At 43.7% G+C, this 23,740-nt stretch overlaps 1 protein-coding gene and 1 long non-coding RNA gene across 3 annotated transcripts in view; one reads left to right on the top strand and one right to left on the bottom strand.

The window, feature by feature from the left end:
• LOC138066350 (uncharacterized) lies at positions 1-15,852 on the top strand. The gene is made up of 4 exons (XR_011139730.1): positions 1-242; positions 1,035-1,106; positions 11,093-11,204; positions 15,733-15,852. It is a non-coding gene; the product is annotated as an uncharacterized lncRNA (long non-coding RNA).
• LOC104152486 (C-C chemokine receptor type 8) overlaps positions 14,461-23,740 on the bottom strand; it is a 17,771-nt gene continuing 8,491 nt past the window's right edge. The window contains exons 4-5 of one of the 2 annotated variants that reach the window (XM_009687828.2): positions 18,659-18,867; positions 14,461-16,413 (exon numbers count right to left, since the gene is read on the bottom strand). In XM_009687828.2, coding sequence (XP_009686123.2) covers positions 15,349-16,404 — 1,056 coding nt within the window. In that variant the 5' untranslated portion in view covers positions 16,405-16,413; positions 18,659-18,867 and the 3' untranslated portion in view covers positions 14,461-15,348. The remainder of the gene's footprint in view (positions 16,414-18,658; positions 18,868-23,740) is intronic. The other variant, XM_068935636.1, reaches the window with a different exon arrangement.

Below are 23,740 nucleotides of genomic sequence, written 5' to 3' on the forward strand. Positions count from 1 at the left end.
AACCGCGTATGACCACGTATGTTCCGGGGAGTATAAAAAAGACTTGCAGAGCTGTGAGCTGTAGCAGAAGAGGCACCTGAGCAACAAGAGGAATCTCTGAGATGACTGAAAGAAAATAAACATTTCCCGTTGATTTGGGAGGGACTGGGTAGATTTTGCAGCAATACAAACTGCAAAGCACTGGAAGGCTTCAGTATGGGAAATCAAGCCTGAGCAGAAAGGACCTTCCCTCGAGGGACATGGTGGGTAACAAGAAGACGTAACCCCCATTTTCTTTTTAACCATCCCATCTCCTTCTGAATTGCTGCCTAAATTTGAAAATTTCTTTCTTTCACTGTTTAGGACAACTCTTTTTACTCAATGTACAGGTTGCTAGTTTGGTCGCGATAGATTTTTGCACATTGATGTTTACAAGTGTAAACTTTGTGGACTGCTATGCTTGATAAAGAAAAGTGTGGCTTGCAGGATCAAAACTGCTGCCTAAGGCACCCTGCTTTTGCTGCCCTGTGGGAAAGAGTGGTGGTTACCTGTGGAAGGTGGTTGTCTCAGCTCTCAAGAGCCAGACTCCTTTGGAGCCGATTGCCTGGGGCTATGGGCAAGTGTAATTGTCAGGGTCTACCAAAGGGTACCTTACCCCCTTCTCTCCCTGTGCTATGATGCCCAGGTTTACCTCTATGTTTTTTGGAGACTTTCCGGAGTTGCCAATCATCTCCTTCATGTTGCTTTATCTATCAGTTTGCCCAAGTAAAGAGCAGTTACAGTTAAAACTGGCAGAGCTAACATGCAAATGACATTAGAATTTGGTTTTGGAAACTTAGCAAGTGCAGTACTTTGGGCTTGACTCCTTCCCATGCAGAAGGAGAAAAAGGCCTAGTTGTGTGGAGAGTAGACTCTGTAGATGGTATGTTAAAGATATGTGGAAAAGAAATCTATACAAACCTGTAAGCATCCATTGATTGGGGATATAACTGCAATAAACTTTGAAATCTCTTGGGAATGGATAAATTCGCATTTTCACTTTCTCTTTTACCCAGACCTGTCCTTGGAAAGAACACAGAAGAGGTCATCCTTGGAAGACTTATGTACTAGTTTCATGACTCTGTGAGGTAAGCAGATGTCTTGGGTTTGGCATAAGACATAGGGCTGATCCTTGCGATGTGGACTGGGTGACTCATGGTTCACTTCTCATTTGAGAAAGAAAGTACACTTTTGCACATGCTGTTTTGAAAGAGTTCTAATTCTTTATGCCTCTGATGTGAGATTGAAAACAAGTGGACAGTGTTTTCGGGCTGCCTGAGCTCCCATGGCTCTGACTCATGAAAATTTCCCTCCCTTCCTCCCTCTCTCTCTCTCCTTCACCCCCTTCCCCCTCCTTTTCTATAGCTGTAAGGGACACTTCCAAATGACATAATGTAAACTGTGTAGGTTTTAAGATATGTAATATTTTACATATATAATATATATAAGACAGTATGGGATATGTATTTGTAAGGCTAAGTAAATACTGTATTATAATTGCAATGATATAATATTGGTGAACAAAGGCTATATTGAATTAATAAACTGTGGCGTCCTAAAGTTTTTCATGAGGCCACATGTACCATGCATAATTAATCAATGTCTATATAAAGAAGATAGCTTGGAGATTAAAGGTATTTTTCAAAAAAGCTCCTTATGCTGATTTCATATTGCTTCTGCTGTGCAGGATTGGGAATATCAAAGCACTTGCTGAGATGTTTTGTTCTTAACACTAATTTTGATTTTCGTAGTAGTTTGCATCTCACTTGGCTTTTGCTGTGCAAACAAAACTCCCTTTGTGCATGTTTAAATGATTGTTTAGAGATGTGAACTTCACTGCTATAATAAAGCTGAGAAGCCTAAATGATGCGTTTGAAATGTTCCTGAACAGTGCAGAGCTCTGGCTGCGGCTGTATGTATTCTCTTCCTCCAGAGATCCCAGCCATAACTGAAAAGTAATTGCACCACATCTCTGGATGTAGCTACAATAGCCATTTGCGTTGTTTCCTGAAACAAAGCAGTGCTTGCAATAATAGCGGCCAAACTGCTCACATCCCAAGAAGGAGCTCTTCCAGTCTGAAACCGTGGCAGTAACAATGGTCTCCAGGTCCTTGGCTTGCTGTGGAGCTGGAAGAGTTTTTTTGTTCCTTTACAATAAGCCTTCTGACGTACGAGTACGTGACTCAGCAGAATTGGATGAAGTTCAGGAAGACTAAGGTGATTTATACCCAGGAGGCCAGCAGATGTGGGACAGCTAGTCGCGCCTGCCTCTTCTCTAACGAGCTGTGCCAGAAGCCACTGTAGAGCCCTGGGATTCCGTAACCCCCTGGTCTGGGCAGTTCCTCACCACTGCCAAAGCACAGACGACAGCCGGTCCTGACTGTGGCTGACCAAGGCCCCAGATTGGGCAGGATCCATACTGTCCCTTCGCCACCTGTGGTCTCACAAGGATCCAGCCTGTTGGCAAAAGGAATGGATAAAAGCCATGCCAACTATAATAGCCTCTGGGCTGGGCAGACAGTTCTCTGCCTGGTAGATGTGGTTTGCTTCAGAGTGTTGTACTGCACAGGGTTAAGTCTATGGCTGTATGTTCTTGCCACCTCTTTCTGAGATCAGAGCTGATGCCCTCTTACTCACAAGGAGAACCTGGGCTATGGGATGTACATTGCTTTTCAGATATGTTTTACAAATTCCATTGTATTAACATGGAATAGGATGCCAAGATTAAGGAAAAATATATTGCTTTGTCAGCATCCATAAATTTTGACTGCAGTTTAATCAGCAAACCACTTTTGGTTGTGACGTGATTTTAAAGCTCTCTGTAGTAATATATGTTAATACTGATTGGCTAACTTTTACTGTATGCTTTTGTAGGGTTAATTCAGGAATTGTCTGGAAAGGCTTCCTGAAAAGGGATATGAACCCTGATCTGTCCCTCTGTGTCTGAGGACATAGGCAGCAATTCAGTCTGGGCTGCCATAGGGCAGAAAGAAGTCAGGTTTCCCTGCCTTTTTTCTTGCCTTCTTGAGCATGTCAGTGTGTGTGTTTAAGTCTGGGATCTAAAACGTCTGCTTGAAGGGAAGCAGAGATTGTTGCAGAAAGGGCTGTAGGAGAGGCTATTTGGGAACGGACAAGAACTTGACAAGTTTTGTAGTTTTTCTCAAGAAGTAGGAGGATTTTCAGGAAAATGCAGTTTCATGCCAACCAAAGCTGTTTACAAATTCAGGTCAAATAAACTGTTCTCAAGAACACAAGAACAAAATGAAGAGCTGGATTCATAAAACAAGCTAAGGCAGCTCCACTTTTAACTAACCACACAGTAACGAAGTCAGTCACCAAAAGCAGGAAACCTAGCTTCAAATTCTTCTGCTACAGGACATCAGCTCCTATGCCTCCAGTATGCCCATAACCATCAGGCTGCAGCAGAAAGTATTCTGGGATAAAATACTCTTTCTTCTGTTGATGCTAGTCTCCTTTGGATAGGACGCGTACATATTTATAGGCCTACTGACAAAGAGCGAAGGAGCATGATTCTGCAACAGAATTACCCCAGTTGTAGACCAGACTCTGGATCCACCCCATGAGGAATTTCTGCCTAGGTTCCACTGGGCCCCAGCCATGTCTCTTGCATGTGAAATCTCACATTTCTTACCATTTTTTAGGGCACCATGGGGGCTGGTGGCTCCCCAGGGCCAGTATCGGTGGGGGCTCCCAGTGGCAGCAGAGCTGGGCCTCACAGACAGGGCCCAACTCACTACTCCACAAGGGAGCAGGGCAGCTGGGGGCAGCTGTGGCAGCCCCAGCCCCAGGCACTGGGCACTGCTGGGAGGAGAGGGACAGGCTGAGGCCAGGCCAGGTGGTCGCCAGGTGGGGCTGGCAGGGTCCATGGCCGGGCAGGGGCCAGGCTGCAACGTGGTGGGGCTGTCTGGGAGCCTCTCCCCATGGTTCCAGCAGGAAGAGGGCAGCCCCCAGGTGATCTGGCTCTGAGCTGGCCCTAAACCCCAGCACCAAGCCCCCTGTGGGGGGACATGCTCAGGGCCCTGACACCCTTTTCCTAATTTCTTGAAGAAGTCTCTCACCTTTCCCTGCCATGGAGAGAAGGGGAGAGCTGGAGACTGCATGTGAAAATTTTTGTAAAATTACCAGGCGTTTCAGTAGAAATAACTGGGCCTTGCTTGCATGCCCCTCAGGCCAGGGTGAGGATTAAGTGGTGGCCTTGCTGTCTATCTTGTATTCAAGGCTCCCACATGGAAGGAGAGATCCTGGTTTCGGTCCCTGCACCAGAGCATGTTTGAGGATTTCAGGTAAAGTGGGATAGCAGTAGGAGGAAAGGTGGGTCCTGATGGACCTCCTTCTCCCCTCTCCATTACCTCTCCATCTCCCCTGGAGCCTTTCTTTTTACGATGAAACTGAATGAAGTAGGTGTTTTGTGTTGAAAAAAATTCAGTAAACGTGTTACCAAGTCTTCATGCATGAGAGTCCTCATGAGAGTCTTCATCCCCAGTAGTCCTCAGCGGACGTTTCACTGACTCTCCTCAAACTCACAGAGACGAGTGTGTGGCAGCTTCAACTGAGCACAAGAAGGAGAACACAGGAGGACGTTGCAAGGTCCTTTACGAGATAGTGGCCCCTGTTTCAGATTTACTGTAAAATACTTGTTAGTATTATGTTGATAATGAAAACCCTGTACTGTTCTTGCCTTGTACAATGTTATTCTCTAAACCGCTGTTGCGTTATTTCCACATGGACATGCATGAATCAGCTACAAAATTTTATCTTGAGATCTCCAACAGCTAAAAAGTGTTAAAGCAGCTACAGATTATAACAATCTTTGGAGAGCCCTGTTGTCAATTTTTTTCCTGACTCTCACAAAAAACTTCCTTGTATATAGTTCTTTCCCCTTTTAGATAAGTGGGCTGGGCTACTTGCTGAAAGGGAAAACAGGGACAGCCATCTCACCTTTGTCTGTTTCTGCTTTCCTTTTCTTTATGCCAGACTCCTTCAAACTAAAATTTGTAGGTAGTAGGAGTCAGCTCTCCCACCTTTAGCTATCTGTAGCCTACTGACTAGTTAAGGGCTCCCTCTGTAGTCAATGGACAGAGGTAAGTATTTGCAGAGGGTAACTACCTCTGCCTTAAGCTACTCCACCTTAGGCTAGAATGAGTCTCTTTCTGGAGGGGTCTCTGTTCATCTCTGTAGCTATAGAAAGAGCCTAGGCAATGAGTTCAGACTGCACAGCTAACACTTAGGCTGATAACATTGGGTTAGATGAGTCCCATTAAAAGTTTCAAATAACCTGAATGAAATCCTTGGAGCTTTTGGTGAGGAAAAACAATTATTTATTTTGAAAAAAAAAATGGTATTTGCTATTCCTTGGGGCTGAGGATGGTGTTTGCAGCTGAGCCTGATAATTGTGGCTACATCCTTCACTGAAGAGGAAGATACCCATGCTTATATCTGAAGGCCTCAGTCTCACTGATGACCCATGTGGGTGCAGAAACAGATTTACTGACATACTGTGAGGACTATACCCTGCTTACACTCATGAAAACTGCATGTTCTCCAAGTCGTGTCACAGAATTGAGGCTGTGAAGGCCCTCTTCCTATTTCCCTACATCCTCAGAGCCATGCAGGTGTTCTGAAAGGACACATATGTTTTCTTACTATGTTTTAAAATAATTAGGAAGATGCATAAAAACGAAACAAAACCCAGTTTCTATTAATGGAATATGCAAGTTGCATTATGCTGGGACAAGGTTCCCATCCATTAGAACTGTACCCTGTACTTCCTATTCTTGGTTTTCACCTTGGGCCCTGGGACATGAGGACCTCAGTCACAGAGGCCACCTATGAAAAGCTGAGTTTAAGTGGAACAGGAAGCTGCCTGATTTACATACTAGAATTAGATGCTTGAAGTCAGGTAGGATGAACTGAGGTATATGTGCCTAAATCCCTTGGTGGATTTTGTGCCTTTCCTATGCTAGGCTTGCAGATTCCAAAATTATTTGTGACATGGTATTAGGCAGCTCTGAAATGTAAGTTTTCCCCAATTTGCTTCCTGAGTACCTGCAGGGCTCTTCAAGGAAGCTGAATATTAAAGGTGCCACCAACCCCAACTGTCTTTCGTCTATTGAGGGACTGGTCTCTGTTTGATTCCTCTGCCCTTGTCTGGTGAGGCCAGCTTTACCTGAGAGAAAACAGTACCCCTGTGTGAGGGGTTAAGCAGCCTGAAGCCAACCTAGTGGCCATGCTACACCGAACTATAGAAATACTGAATCTGACCCTAATCATCTTCTGACAGGTTTTATTTACATGGTGGAGACACCATTTCCTTAGCAGATTCTGTAGAGAAAAATATAAGAAAACACTATGCTTTAGGTAAGTCAGTAAAACCTGCTTTCTCACACTCTATGGCAAGCTAACCACACCACAGAATTTGTAATACCACAGTTTATGCATTCTGCTCTCCATCCCCAGCAACTGGGGATCACTGCGGTATCTTCTGTACTACGGCACAGTAAATTTTACTGCGTTCTCTCTCTTATTTTTAATCACTACTAATCTGCTGTCCCATAGCAGGAATGGAAGAGCTGGTTTGCAGCTGTATGCACAAGTGAGATATTTTACAGCAACTCTGTTAGCTGAGCAGATGTGGATAAGTTGTTTGTGCCACAGTGCAAAACAGTATCAGTGTTAGCAAGTACGCTATGAAGGCAAATCCGTATGTATTTGAGAAGCTCTCAGATTACATTGCAATCATTGTTTTGTGCAGGTTTATTTAGAGCATGCAAACCAGCTTGCAGTTCTTGGAAGAGACTGTGTGTTGAGATGAAAGCAAGCCACAAATAAGTGATAAAATAAATTAAAGAGCTATCTGAGCAAGAGAATTCAAAGGGAAATGGCATTTCTGGCCAAGTTGTAGTAAAGTATGCCAGGATTAAGTCTTGTATAAAGCTTTAAGTGAATCTTAGCAAAACATTTATTTTGCTTTGCCTGCAGTGCGCTTGGATTCACCTGAATCTCAAAACCAAAACTCTCTCTGGCATGTTTCTTTGGGAAATTAATAACTTACACTGATGTTCCTTCTTACAAGGCTTTAAGTCATAATATATTTTCAATACTATTAGCAGTTGTCTTTGGATAATGGAGAAGTTTACTTACTTTTTTTACACTGACTAGAGGCCATTTCTTATCTCCTAAGTTGTTCATGTGTTAAATGCATTAAACATTGAATACCTACATCACAGATGCTTCCAACTGCCAGCCAGCCTCCTTCCTCCACCCAGTTCATCCAAGAGATAGGCCAAGAGGCAGGCCTAAGCCCCACAAACCTATGCTTTGTCACTGAAATAGGGAGTCTCTCCTGAGATATATCCAAACATTTTCTCCATCTTAGAAAAAAGTTTAGACAAATGAGGGCCAAAAGTTCTGGACACCAGCCACAATCTGAAAAAGCTGTATCAGAAAGCTGTAACAGGTGAAAACATAATTTATTAGCTACCTTGAGAATCAGTGAAGGAGCAGAAGAACAGGACCTGTTAGGAGAGGAGATAGACTGGTCAGCTGCCACAGATGTGCACTGGGATGGGTTAGAGAGGACACCTGGTTATCTCCTCCGGCTGAGGAGAAGGAAAGGAACCAGTGACATAGAGAAATAAGGCAAGCTTGGAAGTCATCTAGGGGCCACCAGAATTTCAGCAGACATCTGAGATTTTCAAGTCCCTAATGAAAGCTGAAGTCAGGCAAGTTAAGAATTTAGTGGCAAGTATGAGGTCATTTCAGTAGAAAATTGCAAGCCTCAGGAAGTTTTGTATCTCACCTCTGGGATCATTTATTAACGCATTTGAGGTTTATTAGAATGTATTTCTAATTATGAACAAAACCCACACCAGATACCTGAAAGAGGACAGTGAGGTGCATTTCTGTAGCCAAAGTGGTAATGTAGAACTTCAAATAGTTATAGTGAATGGCCAAAAATGACCGATTTCATTGGTTTGGCTGGTCCAACTCTTCTTGCTTATATCTTTATCTTTAATAAGAGTTAAAGGACATAGATGTAATGTCAATCTTTTTAACACTGATGGCAATCCCAGAAGAATGATACACAAACCATCAAGTCCTGCCACACCAAATTCAGTGGTGGATCCCAAACAGACAGAACCTGACTTTAAACTGATTATCATGTACAGATCTGTCAAATCTCAGGCCTTCAGGGTAAGGCACATTCACTCATACCTATCTTGGGTTTCCCCAAGGTGGTGCCATATCTCACACAGTTGCAGTGCAGCAACCCAGCCTGTTTCCTGGGATACTGGATGCTGCTAGTTGTCGTGGTCTGTGGGGGAAGTGTTATGCTCAAAATCCTATTACAGGCAAAAAGGAAACACACCTTATGCATAAAGCTAAGAATTTATTGTTAGTGTAATTGAAATCTTAGCAATGTAATCCAAGAATCACTATTAGTCCAAATCTAATTATTACAGAAAAAAAGGAAAAGGAAAAAAATAAATAAATACTCTTGGACAGAAAAAATCTCAATAATCATACTGATAGTAATGGCAGTAATGCTAGAGGCTCCTGAAACTGGGGAAATAGTCCTTAGCGGTGGGAAGACTCATAAGTGCTCCAGAGGAATGAAAAAGGGATAAGGAAAGTGAAGGCTGAAGAGTGTATTACACAGAGTTGAAGTTTCTGAGTAGGAGAGTTGCTAAAACAGTTCCTGGAATTAAGAGCAGTGCCAAGTCATAACTTCTTGTTTCCTCCCTCCCACCGAGAGATGAGTAGGTTGATCTTTTATCATACAACAGGCATACAGACTATATGTAACACATGGATTTTATGCACTTTAAATGAGAAGGGCAGCTGCAATAGCATTAAAAGAGAATGTGGAACAAATGGGTGGGATGTAAAGGTGAAAGCACAGCACCTGAGCTTGTAGAGAGGCAGGAGGGGAACAGAGGCAGGAGCTGTCATGCTGTTTGCAAGCAGGGAGAAGCCCAGGGAGATCCTGCCCCTGGAGGGACAAAGTGGCAGCAAGCTGGGGTAAGGCCAGACCCAGAAATGAGTATACATGTGCTATGTTGTATTCAGGTAATTTGGAGCCTTCATTTTGGAGCATATGTTCTACTTGACAGTGAGGAAGGCAATGATTCCAAAAAACTGCCCCTGAGACTTGATGCTGTTCCCGTGACAGGTCTAAGGAAATAGATTTGAAGAAGGGTAATTTTTTTCCCCTCAGAACTGCAAATGCTCTTGTTGAAATTTGTATATCTTTATTACTAGCTGCCCTAGAGACATGTAGCATGGATAGAAACACTTAGGTAACCACCTCTATTCCTGTGTTTGTTTGTGTGTAAGTATCTGTGTGTGTACTGCCAAGTCTCTGCTCACACCAGCACTCTGTGGTCGCATAGGAGTTTGACAAGGGACTCGGAGCAATCTCTGGTTCGTTTTTAGCATGCCCTTGGTGTAACAGCCACAGGCCATCTGAGGTTTGACCTGAGTGCACTGACTTCTTGAAGCACCTACCTAAGAGAACAAGTTGCGTATTTCTAAATTTAAGAATAAATGTTATTTGTGTAATTAACCAATAACTACAAGGCCTGTTTTCTTCATATCAAAATATGTATGTATGGTTTCACTCCTTCCCAGGTTTGGCTCTTCCTTCACACGTTCCTTTTGGCTGCTCGGAGGGGAGTGATGGCACCCACAGGTCACGTGTGACTCCCCTCTCCGTGAGCTCTTCTCCCGTTTTAGGGAAGTGGCGACTCGACTCTGAGCCCTTGGTGGTGACAGCATCAGATCAGTCTATGCACCAGTTGCATCTGTGCGTCAGTGCCTGCAGTTTATTTAGCATAGATGCTGGGCACGTACCACTCCCTACGACCCAGCCAGCTCAGGCAAGTCATTCTGAGGGCGTACCACAGGCTCCTGGACTAGCTTCCCTTTTCTCTGGGCCAAAGCAAATGTGGCTCCCAAATTCATTTACTTCAAAAGCAATTTGAGAGGTGGCTCAGTGGTTGCCAGGAGCCAGTTTCTCTCGCTGTTGTTCCAATTACTTCTGACATCCAATGTTTTATTACCATACCCTTTTTAGACACCCTATACTGTGTTCCCAGGCAGCTGATGGGACTATCTGGCTTTGTCCCATCTAGTAAAAAATCTTCTGTCCCAGCTACGCAGTCAGGGCTTTCTTCACATCTCTCATGTCCTTACTGTTACAGACCACTGATATCCATGTCCCTGAACCACCAGCAAATCTGAGTGACTTCCCAAAAGGCAGTCCTCAGGACATTTTTGGTGCATAGTTCCTAATAAGTGGAGAATTGTGTTTACTTTGTGGAGTACAGAGACATACAAGCTAGGTCGAGGAGCAGCAATGAACTTATTAGTCATAGCACTCAGCTGCTAATTAGCCTGAGCTCAGCAGTATGCTTTTTTGACTTCATAGTCAAAAAAGTTTGACTTCATAGTGTGAAGTGATCTCCCTTTGTGATACTGTGTAGGCACGTTTCTCATTTTGAAGGTGACTTTGTTTTCTCTTCATGGCTCTGTACTGCCCATTATCAAAATTGCACTGGAAAAAAAAGCGATTTCTAGCACGTAAAGGACACTTTTTCTAGGTCTTTACTGTCTGGTATGTGAGCTAACCTTGATACTGTCAAATAATCTATAATGTCTTCAGAGTTTCATAAACTGGTTGCCAACTATTGCAACCTGTTGAGAGTTTCAGGGCCTGAAACCTGCTTGGAGCTGTCAGTGACAGGAGTCTGTCAAGGGGCCAGTGCCATCATCATCTAATTGGCAGCAAAATAAATCTGATGGGAGTGAATGAACTCTTTAGCTTTTCAGAGACAAATAGTATTGGTTTCTCAGACTCACTGAGAACGCTAGCGTAGGTAATTTAGTATTATGAGAAGAAGTTTAACGTGATTTTCTTCCAGAGCTGTATCATCCTGAAGTATCTCATCATTTCTGATATTGCTTCAGCAGGTAGTTTCTATGGGTTGATTCCCCCTCTTTCATATGCCTTAAGCATCTTAACTGAAAGTCCTACCTGTGCTTTTCTCTTTAGTTTTAGTCCAGCAGCTTGCGGAGATGCAATCAGAAAGCTGAATACGTGAAATTCCAATATTTAGTCAGAAATGAACATCCAGTTTTCCTCCCCAAAACATGGAAAAACTAAGGTAAGTAAACATTTTCTACAAACTCTGTGAGTTGTCTCCCTTGTTCTTCTGTCACTGTTCCGGTTCGGAGGCCATAGCTGCTTAGCTAGGTCACAGAAGTCAATGCCTGCTGGAGTATCGGGGCAAATCCGGATGAATATAGAACAATCCAGCGCTCTTCCCTGCTCTCAAATGAGGTACAACTCTTCATTCTTTCCTTATGGAAAAAGTGGGGCTTCATGGGGCTGAAGAGAGAGAGCAAGAATGGGCACAACCTCAAAATACCATTCTGGAATAGACAGAACTTAGCTTTAAGATATTTTTCTTCCTGGAGAATAATTTCCCATGTTCACTCTTTTTTATCTCCTGAGAGGTCCAGCTGACTTACTGAGCCCTCATCAAAACGTGTTTCTCATGACCTCAGCTTGGGGAGGTGGGCCAAATGGACACATCTGAAATTCAATCTCCCTTCTTCCTGCGGTTGGGCTGTCCCATAGCAAGCCAATATGATTGAGGAACATTGCAAATCCTGTGAACCTTGCATTCTCAGGCTGGAGAAAAGCCAGCAGTATGAGGCTTCTCTTTCCTAGTTCTCCTTTGCACCGCTAAACAATTTTCTTACACTTTATTTATTAAAAAGATCTGGGAGGTGTTTTTGAGCAGTCACAAATTTAGGTGTTTTGTTGTACGCTGCCAAACGGTCTTGGAGAAGAATAAGATCAGACTTTCCTGTCAGTGTCATAGGCTTTATACTACAAAAGAGCAGAGAAACATGAAACAGGAAAGTGAAGAATTATGAAACATGTTAAATGAAAATCAAGAGGTAGAAAGTTCAAGCAGATTCAGACACACTTTAGAACTAGCTAGCGAAACGTTACCACATATGAAAAGTCATACTGAGCACTTTAGCTGGCAATCTGATACCACTCAGGTACGCAGTAGGTGTGACAGCTCAGTTCTTGGAGAACATTAATTGCTGTAGTTGTGCAGCATCTAATTAGGAGATTGTTCTACTCACAGCAGTAATTTCCTCATTCCACCCCCTTCCCCAAAATAATCAACTTTCCACTGGAAACAATGGATTGAGATTGGGCCAGATATCTTTGGCATATATATTCACGTTACCACCTGCAAGACCAGGAAATCCATGATATCAAATTTGAAAGTTCCTCAGTGCTTTTGCAGTGTTATTTGCAGATGCCAATATCTCAGCACAGGAAAACTAGCTGATTCCAGCAATCTGATTACAAGTAGATTACAAAATTCTTCTACTAATTTTGCTTTATGTCATAACCCTTTAAAATGAGGAAATAGCCCTTCTGCTACCTGTTTTATTCCAATTGTTTCAGGACATAGAAGTGCAAAAACTTTTGAACTTTGCTAAGCATCTACCTAGGTTCTTTACTTGCTGATGATAAACAAGAATAGCATAAAATCCTGTGGACTGACAAAATTAAGAATTAGATTGCCCATTTAAAGAAGAGGCACAGTGCTTCTGAGAGTTCTGCTCTGTATGAGTACTTTTGGTGCTGATGGGTGTTTTTGTGCCTCTGCTCTGGTAGCTCATACAATAAAAGGAGCAAAATAGCTACTTGCATTACTCCTTTTTGCAGCCACATTAGACACAGAAAGACCCTTCTGAAAGGAAAAGGCCTAAGAATCTGTCACCTTGAGAGACTAAAGATCAAGGGTACTGAGCTGTGCTTGAGCAGAGGATGGGGGTTTCGATCTACCTTTGGGGATTCTTAAATACTGGTGCTTCAAATGCCACAGTGGAGGAGGAGGAAGAAGAAGCTCTACAGTGAGCTCAGCAAAACCTCCTTTTTGCCTTCATCATGTAAAGCTTCACCTGTCGTTTAGGCTAAATTCTGCTACTTCTCCCCTCCCTGCTTGATTTCAGTGGAAGCTATACAAAAGAGTAATAGAAACCAAAGAGTTTGGTCCTTGTCTTGTCTTTCCTAATCTAGTGCTGGAAACACTGCTGTTTTAATGATGCAAGAGTGTCTGATGCATTTGAGGTTCCCACTTGCAAAATTTCCTGATGGCAGTGCCTGATTCTGTTTTGGTTTTTGTTTTTGGGGGGGGGGGGGGTTGGTGCAGTTCTTGACAAATTGATCAGGGTAAATTGTTTGCTATTTCACACCCGCTCAATTTCAATCAGGAAAAAAAAACTGCCAAAAAGCTGCTATTTAGGACCCAATCCCTTCCTAAAATCTAGAGGCAGGACACTCTCCACGGATACTTCATATCTGAAGGCAGCTCGTTGGTCCGGTAAATCCCATGCAATCCAGATAGGACCAGCCCCCCCCTCTTTGATCAATGCTACCTTACATCTTTTCCAGGCAGCCAGGTAACAAAACTTTTGATTGCCAAGCGTTTGTGGTAAATAAACTGCAGTGACACAGCTCATCAGGGTAGTGTGAGTGTGTGAGAGCTGGCCAGAAAACTTTTCCATCCTCCCTTCTTCCCCAAATACCAAATAGGAAAGAACATAGGTAAAACTTCTGTTTCTTCTCCCTTCCATTTTCATCTAGAACATCAACAGATAAGACAGTAAACTTCACTACACATTTTAAACAGAAATATTTTTGTCCGAACACCGAAAGAGTCACAGGAGGAAGGTATCTGACCTGAGATCCTGGCCTCGGTATCTTTTTAATCATTAAAGTGCCTGCACAGTAAGAAAAGCAAAAATATGTCAATAGAGGGCTTCATTTTCTAAATACCTAACAGTCTTCAGAAAAAAAATAATAAAAAAAGATAATTAAGTTGCAGTGCATTTCTTATGCATTTGGGGAATAAAATTTACAAATGTTAACCATCTGTTACAAATGAAAGAAGTAAGTCCTTGCTACCTTTCTTTATTTTTGAAAGTCTTCGGAGTCATAAAATAAATGCACTTATATTTTCAGAAGAAAGGTAAACCTTTTCTTACCCTAGAAAATACAATCTTTAACACTACTTAGGCTGAGTATTTCCCACAGTTTCAGGTACTCTCTTGTTCAACTTCTAAAACGTTAATTGCAGGAATATCACCCCAACATAAATGTTATTTTTTCATTGTGAATTTTTGTCGGTATTTTGAGAACAAATGCTGCGTAGCAGGAAAGTGGAAACAAGACTTATTTTACTGGAAAGCTCCAGGGTACCTCTCAATTTCATCAGATGTATTTTACAGGATACAGCCTGAAAAAATCAGAAGAAGCATCCTTTCTTTATCTTAATCTAGGATTGCAAGTCACTGGAAAAACTTTCAGCAGCCAAAACGTACAAAGATGCAGTCAATATGTTTTATTCAAGAAAATATTTCCAAAATGGCAGAAAATAACATATGGAGAAAGAGACTCTGAGCTGATATGATACATGCTATTTTGTGATATTTACATTTGACAGCAAATGGTGAGGGCACAGAACTGGAGGACCACCTCTGCAGACAACACAGACTTGCAGACTGTGTTGGTGATGACATATTCAGCTTATATAGGCTACAAGTGACTGGTGTAGGGGACACACTGGAGGTCTTGATCTGCTCTTTTTGAAGGCATTGCAGTGAAAGGCTGCTCTGGGCAGCAGTGGCTTCAGGGACCCCCAGCCGGGATCTCCAGGAGCTTTCCACAGAGAAGTGACAAAGGCTTAAGCTAAGTCACCCCTTTATTTGGGAGCTGAGGCAAAGGGGGCAACTGGTGATGGTGGCTGAGGCGATTCTCTCTTTGCAATACAAAGTAATCCCATATCTGTCCCCTTCCCTGCCTCCCGGAGGGGTGTCCCATTCCTGTCACAGGGATGTAGGGATTCATGTATGAAACAGCTCCTGCAAGTCAGAGCGTATTTGGGAAGGAAAAGCAAAAGCAATACTTTCATCAGAGGAGAAAATAAGTACTAGAGGAAGCACCCTGTTTGCTTAAGTATATTAAAAATCATTAATTAAAAATTAACTAAAAATCATTCTTGGGCAAGCTTGGAGGGTCATCATTTTACAAGTGCGCTGGTGGTCATAGAAAATTACCTTTGTGGCTGGCTGCGCAGTATTTCACAGCTCATCCCAAGAGGAAGCATGTGCATGCTGGGTCATTCCAGGAGGATGCCACAAACATGGTATAGCGTACAGGGCTGCGTCAGTGCTTAGGGCAACTATTCCCTCCAGAAGAAGGCAGCTCAAGGTGGTTTACAGCACCCCTGTGCTGTCAGAGCAGCCGGAGAGCTGGTTGGGTGCTGAAAAGGACTGACTGGATGCAATGCCTCCAGCAGGACTTGAGAAGAGACGAACACAGGACTGAAATATTCCTTTAAGATGGGCCTTGAACATCACCCCAGCAAACGCATAGATCACGGGGTTCAAGCAGCAGTGGATGAAAGAAATGGTTTCAGTCAGCTGTAGGGCCAGGGCTATCCAGTAGCTTGCTTTGCAGTCATTGATGACATACAGGCTCTGCAGGGAATCTAGGAACAGTACAATGTTGAAGGGAGCCCAGAAGAGGAAGAAAACAATGACAATGATGAAAATCATCTTGATGGCTTTGATCTTGTTCCGATTTTTGCATTTTTGCAGGTTTTTCAGTATCTGGGCATAGCAGTAAACAAGGATGCTGAGGGGAATCAAGAGGCCCAAGATATTGGCTCCAAACTGGGAAGCGACCTTCCAGGTATTGCCACCCGGGGGGTATGTGGGGACGCACTGCACAGACTGCTCAATCTCCAGCTGCTGATTGAATACAATGTTGGGTACAGAAGCCAAGCCAGCCACCAGCCACAAGATTAAACTGATAATTATGCCACAAGAGGCTGTCCGTATCCTCACGGCATAGACAGCATGGACAATTGCTATATACCTGTCTATACTCATGAGGGTTATAAAGAAAATACTGCTGTAAAAACCTGTATAATAAATGCCAGCTATTATCTTGCACATGGCATTGCCAAAAACCCACTGGTCTGAAGCGTAGTGGGCTTGGAAAGGGAGAGGCAAAACGAAGAGCAGATCAGAAGCAGCAAGGTTCAGCAGGCAGATGTCAGTCATCGTGGTCAGCCTCTTCCTGGTCAGAAGAACCCAAAGGACCAAGGAGTTTCCCAGAAGGCAGAAGACGAACACAAGGCAGTAAAGGATTGGCAGGAAGAGGGATTTAAACCTGTGAAAACTATTTCCTTCATTGCACGGAGCAGTGTTTTCATCATATGCATAGTCATATTCCGTTGTGCTGGGGAACTGGCTCGTGGGATTCATCTCTGACACCTGTGCAGGAAAGAGTGAGAGGGGAAGGGCTGGCTCTCCTGGCACGGGGCCTCCCAGGGCGCCCTTCAGCCCCGCTGCTCTGTGCTGCCTCAGGCCAGCAGGTCGGCAGGAGGGGAACACGGAAGGTGGTCTTGGGCTCACTGGCTAGGGCAGTCCTACCACCCAATGGCTCCACTGCAGTCACTCCTGTACATGCATCAGCCTGAGCCCCAGGATGCTCTCGGTTCTCCCAGAACTGCTGCCTTGCCAGTGGGTTAGCCCCTCCTCATTGTAGTGATGGGGAACAATTTTTTTTTTCCCTTGAATAGTCATAACAGTGCAAAACGGTACAAAACTTGCGTCTGATCTAAGAATCTGGGTTTCCTTGAACTCGGCAGGGGGAACAGGACTTTCTTACCTGTACCACAGAGACCCTTATAAAAGTCTCCCTCTCCTGACTACGGTAGCCATCGTCCGTCATCGTAACTGCAGTTTTAGCTGAGCTGGTCAGGGCCAGCTGCCAGGATTGCAGGGATATGTACGTTATTTTTCCATGAGCTGGTGCAGGAGGGCGTCCAACAGCAGCTGTGGCGGTAAAGGAGTTCACGGGACTACATGGCGCTGCTTGCAGAGCTGAGCGCTGTGCTGCCGAACGAGCATGCTATTCGTCTCCAAGTTAGCTGGTGTATGGCTCAGCTACGTCTATCGACAGCAGTTTCTAGCTCCTATCTCTTTTGCCCAATTTCAGTTTTCTAGTTTATAGAAAACCAATACAATTTGGGGGAGGGGAGGGATGTCTTGCTTTGTAATTTCCAAAGAATACAATGAATACAGCTTTAAAATATTCTGACATGTTTTCCAAAAGTGAGTCAGTGCTTTAGCCACCCTTTTTTCAGATGGCACCTCATGGCCACCGTAAAAGGGGATCTGATATGCAGAGTTAAGTGTTTGCGTTTTAAGAAGTACTGACTCTTTCAAAAGACAGAATTTCAAAGGAGTTTTGCTTCTCGCTTCTAAAGAATTTTCATGTTTGCAGTGCATTTCACCTATGTTACGCTCGCTCTTAGAAGAACTTAAAATACCGGCAGACAGAGAGAAGCATTATTTTCACAGAGTCTTTGGTAATAATTGTTGTTAGTAGTAGCAATAACAAGAATGAGAGCGATTACTTCATTAAATGTAGAGCATGTGCTCCCTTGAGTTAAAAACTGCAATTAGACTGCTCAGGTGAATGAAAAGTGAGATAACAGTGAATATGATCTCACTCAAAACTCATTTTCATGTTGAAAAGGAAGGAATCGGAATCCACCCCTTTTAGCTGGGCTGAGCCACCTTGCGCAGGGAAAAAGGAAGATCCAGATACGCAGGAGAGGGATGCTGGGCCCAGTATTTGTTCCTGCTCCGGGAACTGATGCTGCTCATGCTGCACTGAACTGCCTCAACTTTCCCTGCGGCACCAGGACTGTTTCCACCAAAGTCGGTATGCAGTGCAGAGAAACCTGTTACAAATACAGCCTTCAACCCTACAAAGTTCTTCGTTTAGGAATAATGATGTGTAATGGGAGAAAAGCAGTGCTGCAATCTACATTGAGAATATAATCCTGTGTTCAATTTTCAGCTATACGTTAAGCGTGTTATTAACTTCAGTTTTGTTTTGATACAAAATCCCTAAATATCAAGATGTTGAGTCACATGATAATGACTGTTTATACAGCAACAGTTACGGGTAGAAAAGTACTTACTGCTAACGCTTTTCATCTTTTTTTTCCATGCATGATGGCCATATACACTGCGACTGTAAGCCTCCCAGCAGTAGGCTTGCTTTTCTGAGTTACTTGTCAGAAATCCCTAAAAAGCAGTCCATAGGTTCACCAGCAAAAATTCAAAAATGATCAAAATATAATGAATATTGATATATAGATGGAATAGATATATATAAATCTATAAAAGGTGCCTCTGAGTTTGGCATAATTCAAAAGTGATTTTCCTGGGCTGCACAGAGACTGGAGATGCTCCACCTCAGACTTTCAGAGTGCCTTCACGCTGTTGAAGACATCTCTTCCTTTGACAGCTTACTCCCAGAGCACAGTCTTTTCCATTTTTCCCCTCTCCACATCAGCTGGCCAAAACAGACAAACTGAAAAAGCAGCTATCCAAAGGGTATCAAGAGGGACGTAACTGTTGCAGGTCTCTCTGCAGATTACCAAAATTACCAGAATTAGCCAGTTACTTTCAAGGCAGCACATTAAATACAAATGGATGTTACCTTCGACTTGGCAAGATGCCGTCACTCTCTCAGCTGGTCCTGGTCCCCTCCTTCTCCCGTGTCTTCTGTCACCCTCTCTTGGGCTCGGGTATCTGCACGAGGTTTATTCCATTGCTTGTGGAGGTGGTTGCGATGTGGTGATTTGCAAATGTTGAATGGGCAGCTGTCAGTTACAGAAGAGTTCTTGAGACAAATTGAGGGCTTTATAGCTGAGGTAAACAGGAAAAGAGATGAAAGGGCTTATAAACACATATGTGAAACAAAAATCAAATAGGATTTTCTTTGAAGACAGTAAAGATAACACGTGAACAGGTGCTCTCCTTTTAATGTAAGTTTGCTTAAAACCTCCTTCCTCACAGCCACCCCTAATTTAAGTGACAAATAAATTTAAAAGTTCCTTTGTCTCCGTCAGAGAACATGTACGGCTGGCCACATGTAATGCTAGACCCTAATAACTTTGTATAGATCCATTAAGTTCAGTGGCTTTGCAATTTTTTTCAGCAGCTAGTACACAATTTCCAAGAAGCATATTTTGGTTTTTTCTTTTCTTTCAGCTGATATCAGCCTCTATACTGTAGTGTGGTTATATCCATTTCTATTTGTACTGCATTAACTTTCTGAGCAAACTAAGGACTAATGGCTACCTATACGTCTTTCCAGTCATATTTTGAACAGACTTTATTTAAGTGGATATATTTCAGAGTTTCTTTGCTCCTTTTTTTTTTTTTTTAAATACCTATTAGTGCACTTAGGACACATGGTCAGGGACAAAATATTGAAACAAAGACAAGCTTGAAATTTTTTTCTTTTCTATAATTACTTGAAATTATTTTATGTGATACTGGAAATTATGATGATGATGATGATAAGTCAGCCAAATGATATGCTTTTCGTACATCAATCTCAATAATTGGTAAGCATCATTTTCCCAATTTGTAGGAGCACAGAGAACCCAAGTGATTTGCCTAAGAGCTCCAAATAAGCATGTGGCAGGTCCAAAGTATGACTGCTATTAGTTATTAACCGGTTCTCTGGTAGCAGCTAGCAGCTCCAAACAAAAGTAGCTTTCCAGCCTGCTGGATGTTGCATAAATGACCAAGAACAGAAGAACGAAATACTTCAGACAGATCAAAAAAAAAAAAAAACAGTGAGAAAATGGACTGGGAAAAAAAGAAATAACTAACTTATGAAGGACCTGGCACCAGTCAGTAGCAGTGTCAGAAAGAGAAGCCTAGTCCTTTGAGATACTCAGAAAGTTGCCAGTCACCATGGCGGTGTCCTGCCTCCAACCACCCAGTTAGTTTATTACCTATGAGAGACCAGTTCTACTTTTTTCTTTTAATTTTGTGCAGAATTAACATTTGGAACGTTGTTTTATCAGAACTTTGTTTTATTTTATTCTCTGTTGTGTGATGAATAGTGTGCCAATAGTATGTCCTGGCATACAGTACCGTGTAATGTAGCTACATTATATTTACACTTACGTTTTAAAAATCAGTAAGGTCAGCTGTCTTTATTTCTTCTTATGACTGAAACTTTTTATTTTCCGGTTAAGGATGTCCCTTTTTAGTTGCTTTTGGAGGCTTTGTGCATTAGTTTGGCTGGCAAGTTATTAACACATATGAAAAAAAATTAAATGATAATTTGTCACGAAGCCTATGAAAGTTTCTATTAAAGCTATATCTGCATGTTAAAGCACTTATACTTGTTATAAATTGAAAAAATCTTATTTTTTCTTGAATTATTTTTACTGAATTTATGATTTTTGCAAAAAGATTTCAGTGTAATCAAAACATGCTTTTTTAAATCAGAAAAAATTCCAGCCATGTATTTTCACCAGCTGCACTTCTAAATGGCTGGGCAAAATGGAGCATGAAGCTGTAAGAGTAAGTAGGGGTAACAGCAGAGGAAATGCTATGTGTGTTGGAGAAAGCTGGAGCGAGTGAGAAGGTGGTATGAAGGAGATACGCAGGACCGTGAAGGCAAGGCAAAGCACCAAACTAAAAGTGAAAAAAAAGACAAGATACGCGTGAAGATGGCAACTGCCATGGCTGGAAGAAGGCTAATCACTGTACTTTGGGCACACCAGAGAGGACTGTAGTATGGGTACGGGTAAGAATTTGGTCACAGGGAGAGGAAGCTCCTCCAGCAGCTCCTGGGGGACAAGCCTCCCTCACCATCGTGCCAGAGATATGCTGCAGAGCCCTGTGGCTCTCGGTGCACTGGTGCCCCATCCCACTTGCCTCTCTACCGTGTGCCGAGCCCCAGCCCACCCCCTCCCACAGGCATCCTGCATGCCTCCTTACAGCGGCTGGGGGACGAGTAGTTTGGGGTTGAGCCTGGGTGCACAAAGTAGCGTTGGGCCAGAAGGTGTTAGCGATAAAAAAAAACCCCACCAGTTTGTTCGCAAGTGTGGGTGCTGAAAGCGGTAGGTATGCTAAACTTGCCCTCAAAGGCATTGAAGAGGATATTTGAGGTGGTGGGTGCACGTTTCTGATTTTTTCCACTATAAATCAGGCTGTAATGACCTAAATCCCTGACAGTTTTTTTAGTCTGAGTGGTATTCACAGTATACAGAGTTACAGAAGGGCCACCTAGGCTAACAGGGATTTCTACTGAGCTGATAAACAGCCCTTTGAAGTTCATCTGAGGAAGATAAGAAAGCAGAAAATGTGGTAAGCCAGTAAGAGGTAAGAGGTGGTAAGAAGCAAACACAGAAGTTAAAGGTTGCCTGTACTTGAAAGAGATAGATAAACTCAAACGGAAAGAGGTGAAAAGGGAGGTGGCAGGGCAACAGGAAGTGTAGAGCCCTTTGGAGAAGAGTGGTAGGGAAGAGCTTGGTTCAACCTAGTAAAGCAAAGCTGGAGAAGGGATATGTTTGCTATGCACAGGCAATCCAGGGAAGACACAGCCAGGGGAAAAAAGGAGAGACACTTAAGCTGATAGAAAGCATTGGCATGACAGCAATATTAATACAATAAGCATTATTACAATAGAAGCAATATAGGTTGTCCGTGAGTGCCCTTGGACGGACGGTAGCCTGCTAGCAGGACGCTGGGGCTGTGGAGCAACCCTCCTGCCAGAGGAGAGCAGGCCAGTCGGTGTAAAACGGACCTTCATAAGTGTGTGAAGGGGATGCCTAACCAAGGGCTCTTACAACAGGGGATGGGACAGCAGGCACCACTCCCTGCCCGGGCCTCGGGGTGCTCCTGAGGCGCTGGGTGGGAGCCTGAGGACAGGGAAGTCTCAGATCTGCTTGCTAAAGCCCACCTGAAATACACCTTAGTGCACCCTCCTGCAGCAGCCTTTGCCGCTGCCTTGCAGCCTCATTCTAGTTGTGCTCAGCTGACACAAGTATCAGTATTTGCACCTTCTCCTCATACTTTTGAGGGCTTTCCTGTGAGACAGAAACATCTCAAAGCAAAGGCAACCAAGAAATGACAGAGACTCCCGTGCTGCAACCTGTGGCCAGTTTGCATGCAGGATCCGTGCTGCATGCCGTGCTCCTTGCGCCCACAGCCAGGTGTGTAAGGTGCAGGAGGAAAGAGCAGTGCGACATCACCATTTTAGTGAAACACCCAGTGCACAAGCATATAGTCACAAGTCGGGCTGGACACAGGTTAAAAGCACAGGGGAAGTTTCACTGTAAGAGGAGCCTTCTGGTTTGTCTCAGGCTTTCTCAGTATCATGAAAGCCTGAACCTCTGGGCAGGCTGCAACAGCCACAGCTGCCCCAGGCAGCTTTAGGGGCAACGGCATCTGGCGCCATGTGGCTTTCTGCGCCACGGTTCACGCTTCCCCTTTAGCTGTGCCTGCTGCTCGTGCCTCCGCAAGAGTTCATGTATTTAAGCCTAAGCACTTTGATACTACAGTTCTGCTGTTTTATCTTCTGTCAGAATAGTCATTTCAGTGGAGAAAACCCGCCACACACAACACTTCGTGTAGCTGAAGACTATGCCTGCCTACAAGTGACCACCACGTCACAGTAATAATACAAACTTCCACTCCTCCAAGCCACTCCGATGCCCAAGGTCAGAGATGTGAAGCAATATAGGTTGTGATATAGATGTGATGCTCCACCGTAGCCCCATTTTAAAGGGAAAGGTTGTGGCATTTGCTGAAACAAATCTTCCAGTGAGGGGGTTAGCAGGGTTAAGTCCTCAGCTACTACAAACAGGCATATCTACTGACACGGAGGGACCACGGGTGCACACTAGCTCTGCCCTTGACATTACTCCGAGGCATTTTTTTACCTCATGCCACCACTGCAACTCCTGAGCCCTGGGGTGACTGCCAGCTTAGCTGCTGCAAAAATGCTATGTCTTCTTTTGTCGAAACCTCTCCTTCCTCCTACAGATCATGTAGGCAAGCTGAGCTTGAACGCAAAAAGGAAACTGTGGTCATGCCAGAAGACACTGCCAGCAAGAACTTGTTTGTGGCCTCCGGAGTGATTGCTTGCAAGCCCTGGTATGGCTCTAGCTATTTGGTCAGGCTATTGGGAGGCACCTTTCTGACACCATGGTCATACTCAAGGGCTGGTTTAGCAGCAGCTGGGAAAAGACTAGAATAAAAACAGAGGAAGATATCCTACCCTGTGGGGGATTTCCCAAGACAAGACTAAGTATTTCCCAAATCAGCCTGCTCTCACAGCACCCAACAGCCCTTGAAGCGATGCTCTGCTGTCACCAGTCTCAGAACAGTGGTAAAACAACCCATTCAGGTGCTCTTGTCCAAGAATAGCACTTTCCTCTGCCTTTACTTGACAGTGTACTGAGAGCAGCTTCTTCGTCAAAATGAGGGCTTTCCCTCTTAAATCAGCTATCCTTTACAGCTCAAAAGGCGGCTGAGGGCTTTCTCTGTCATATTTGAAGAGGAGTGAAGAGGTGACAAATATGTCAATGGAGGGGAAAAAATCAGGATTAACCACAGTTGGGGGGTGTGTGATGTTCAAGAGCGCTGGGTGGCTCAGCTAAAAATGGGCTGTAAAATTCCAGCAGTCTTTCCTGATTACGGCAAGAAAAACGTTGACATTTTGGCTTTGCAGGAGAAGGCAGAGGCCGGGGGGGTCGGACACCAGCGTGTG

The sequence above is a fragment of the Struthio camelus genome, chromosome 2 (assembly GCF_040807025.1).
Source record: "Struthio camelus isolate bStrCam1 chromosome 2, bStrCam1.hap1, whole genome shotgun sequence".
NCBI lineage: Eukaryota > Metazoa > Chordata > Aves > Struthioniformes > Struthionidae > Struthio > Struthio camelus.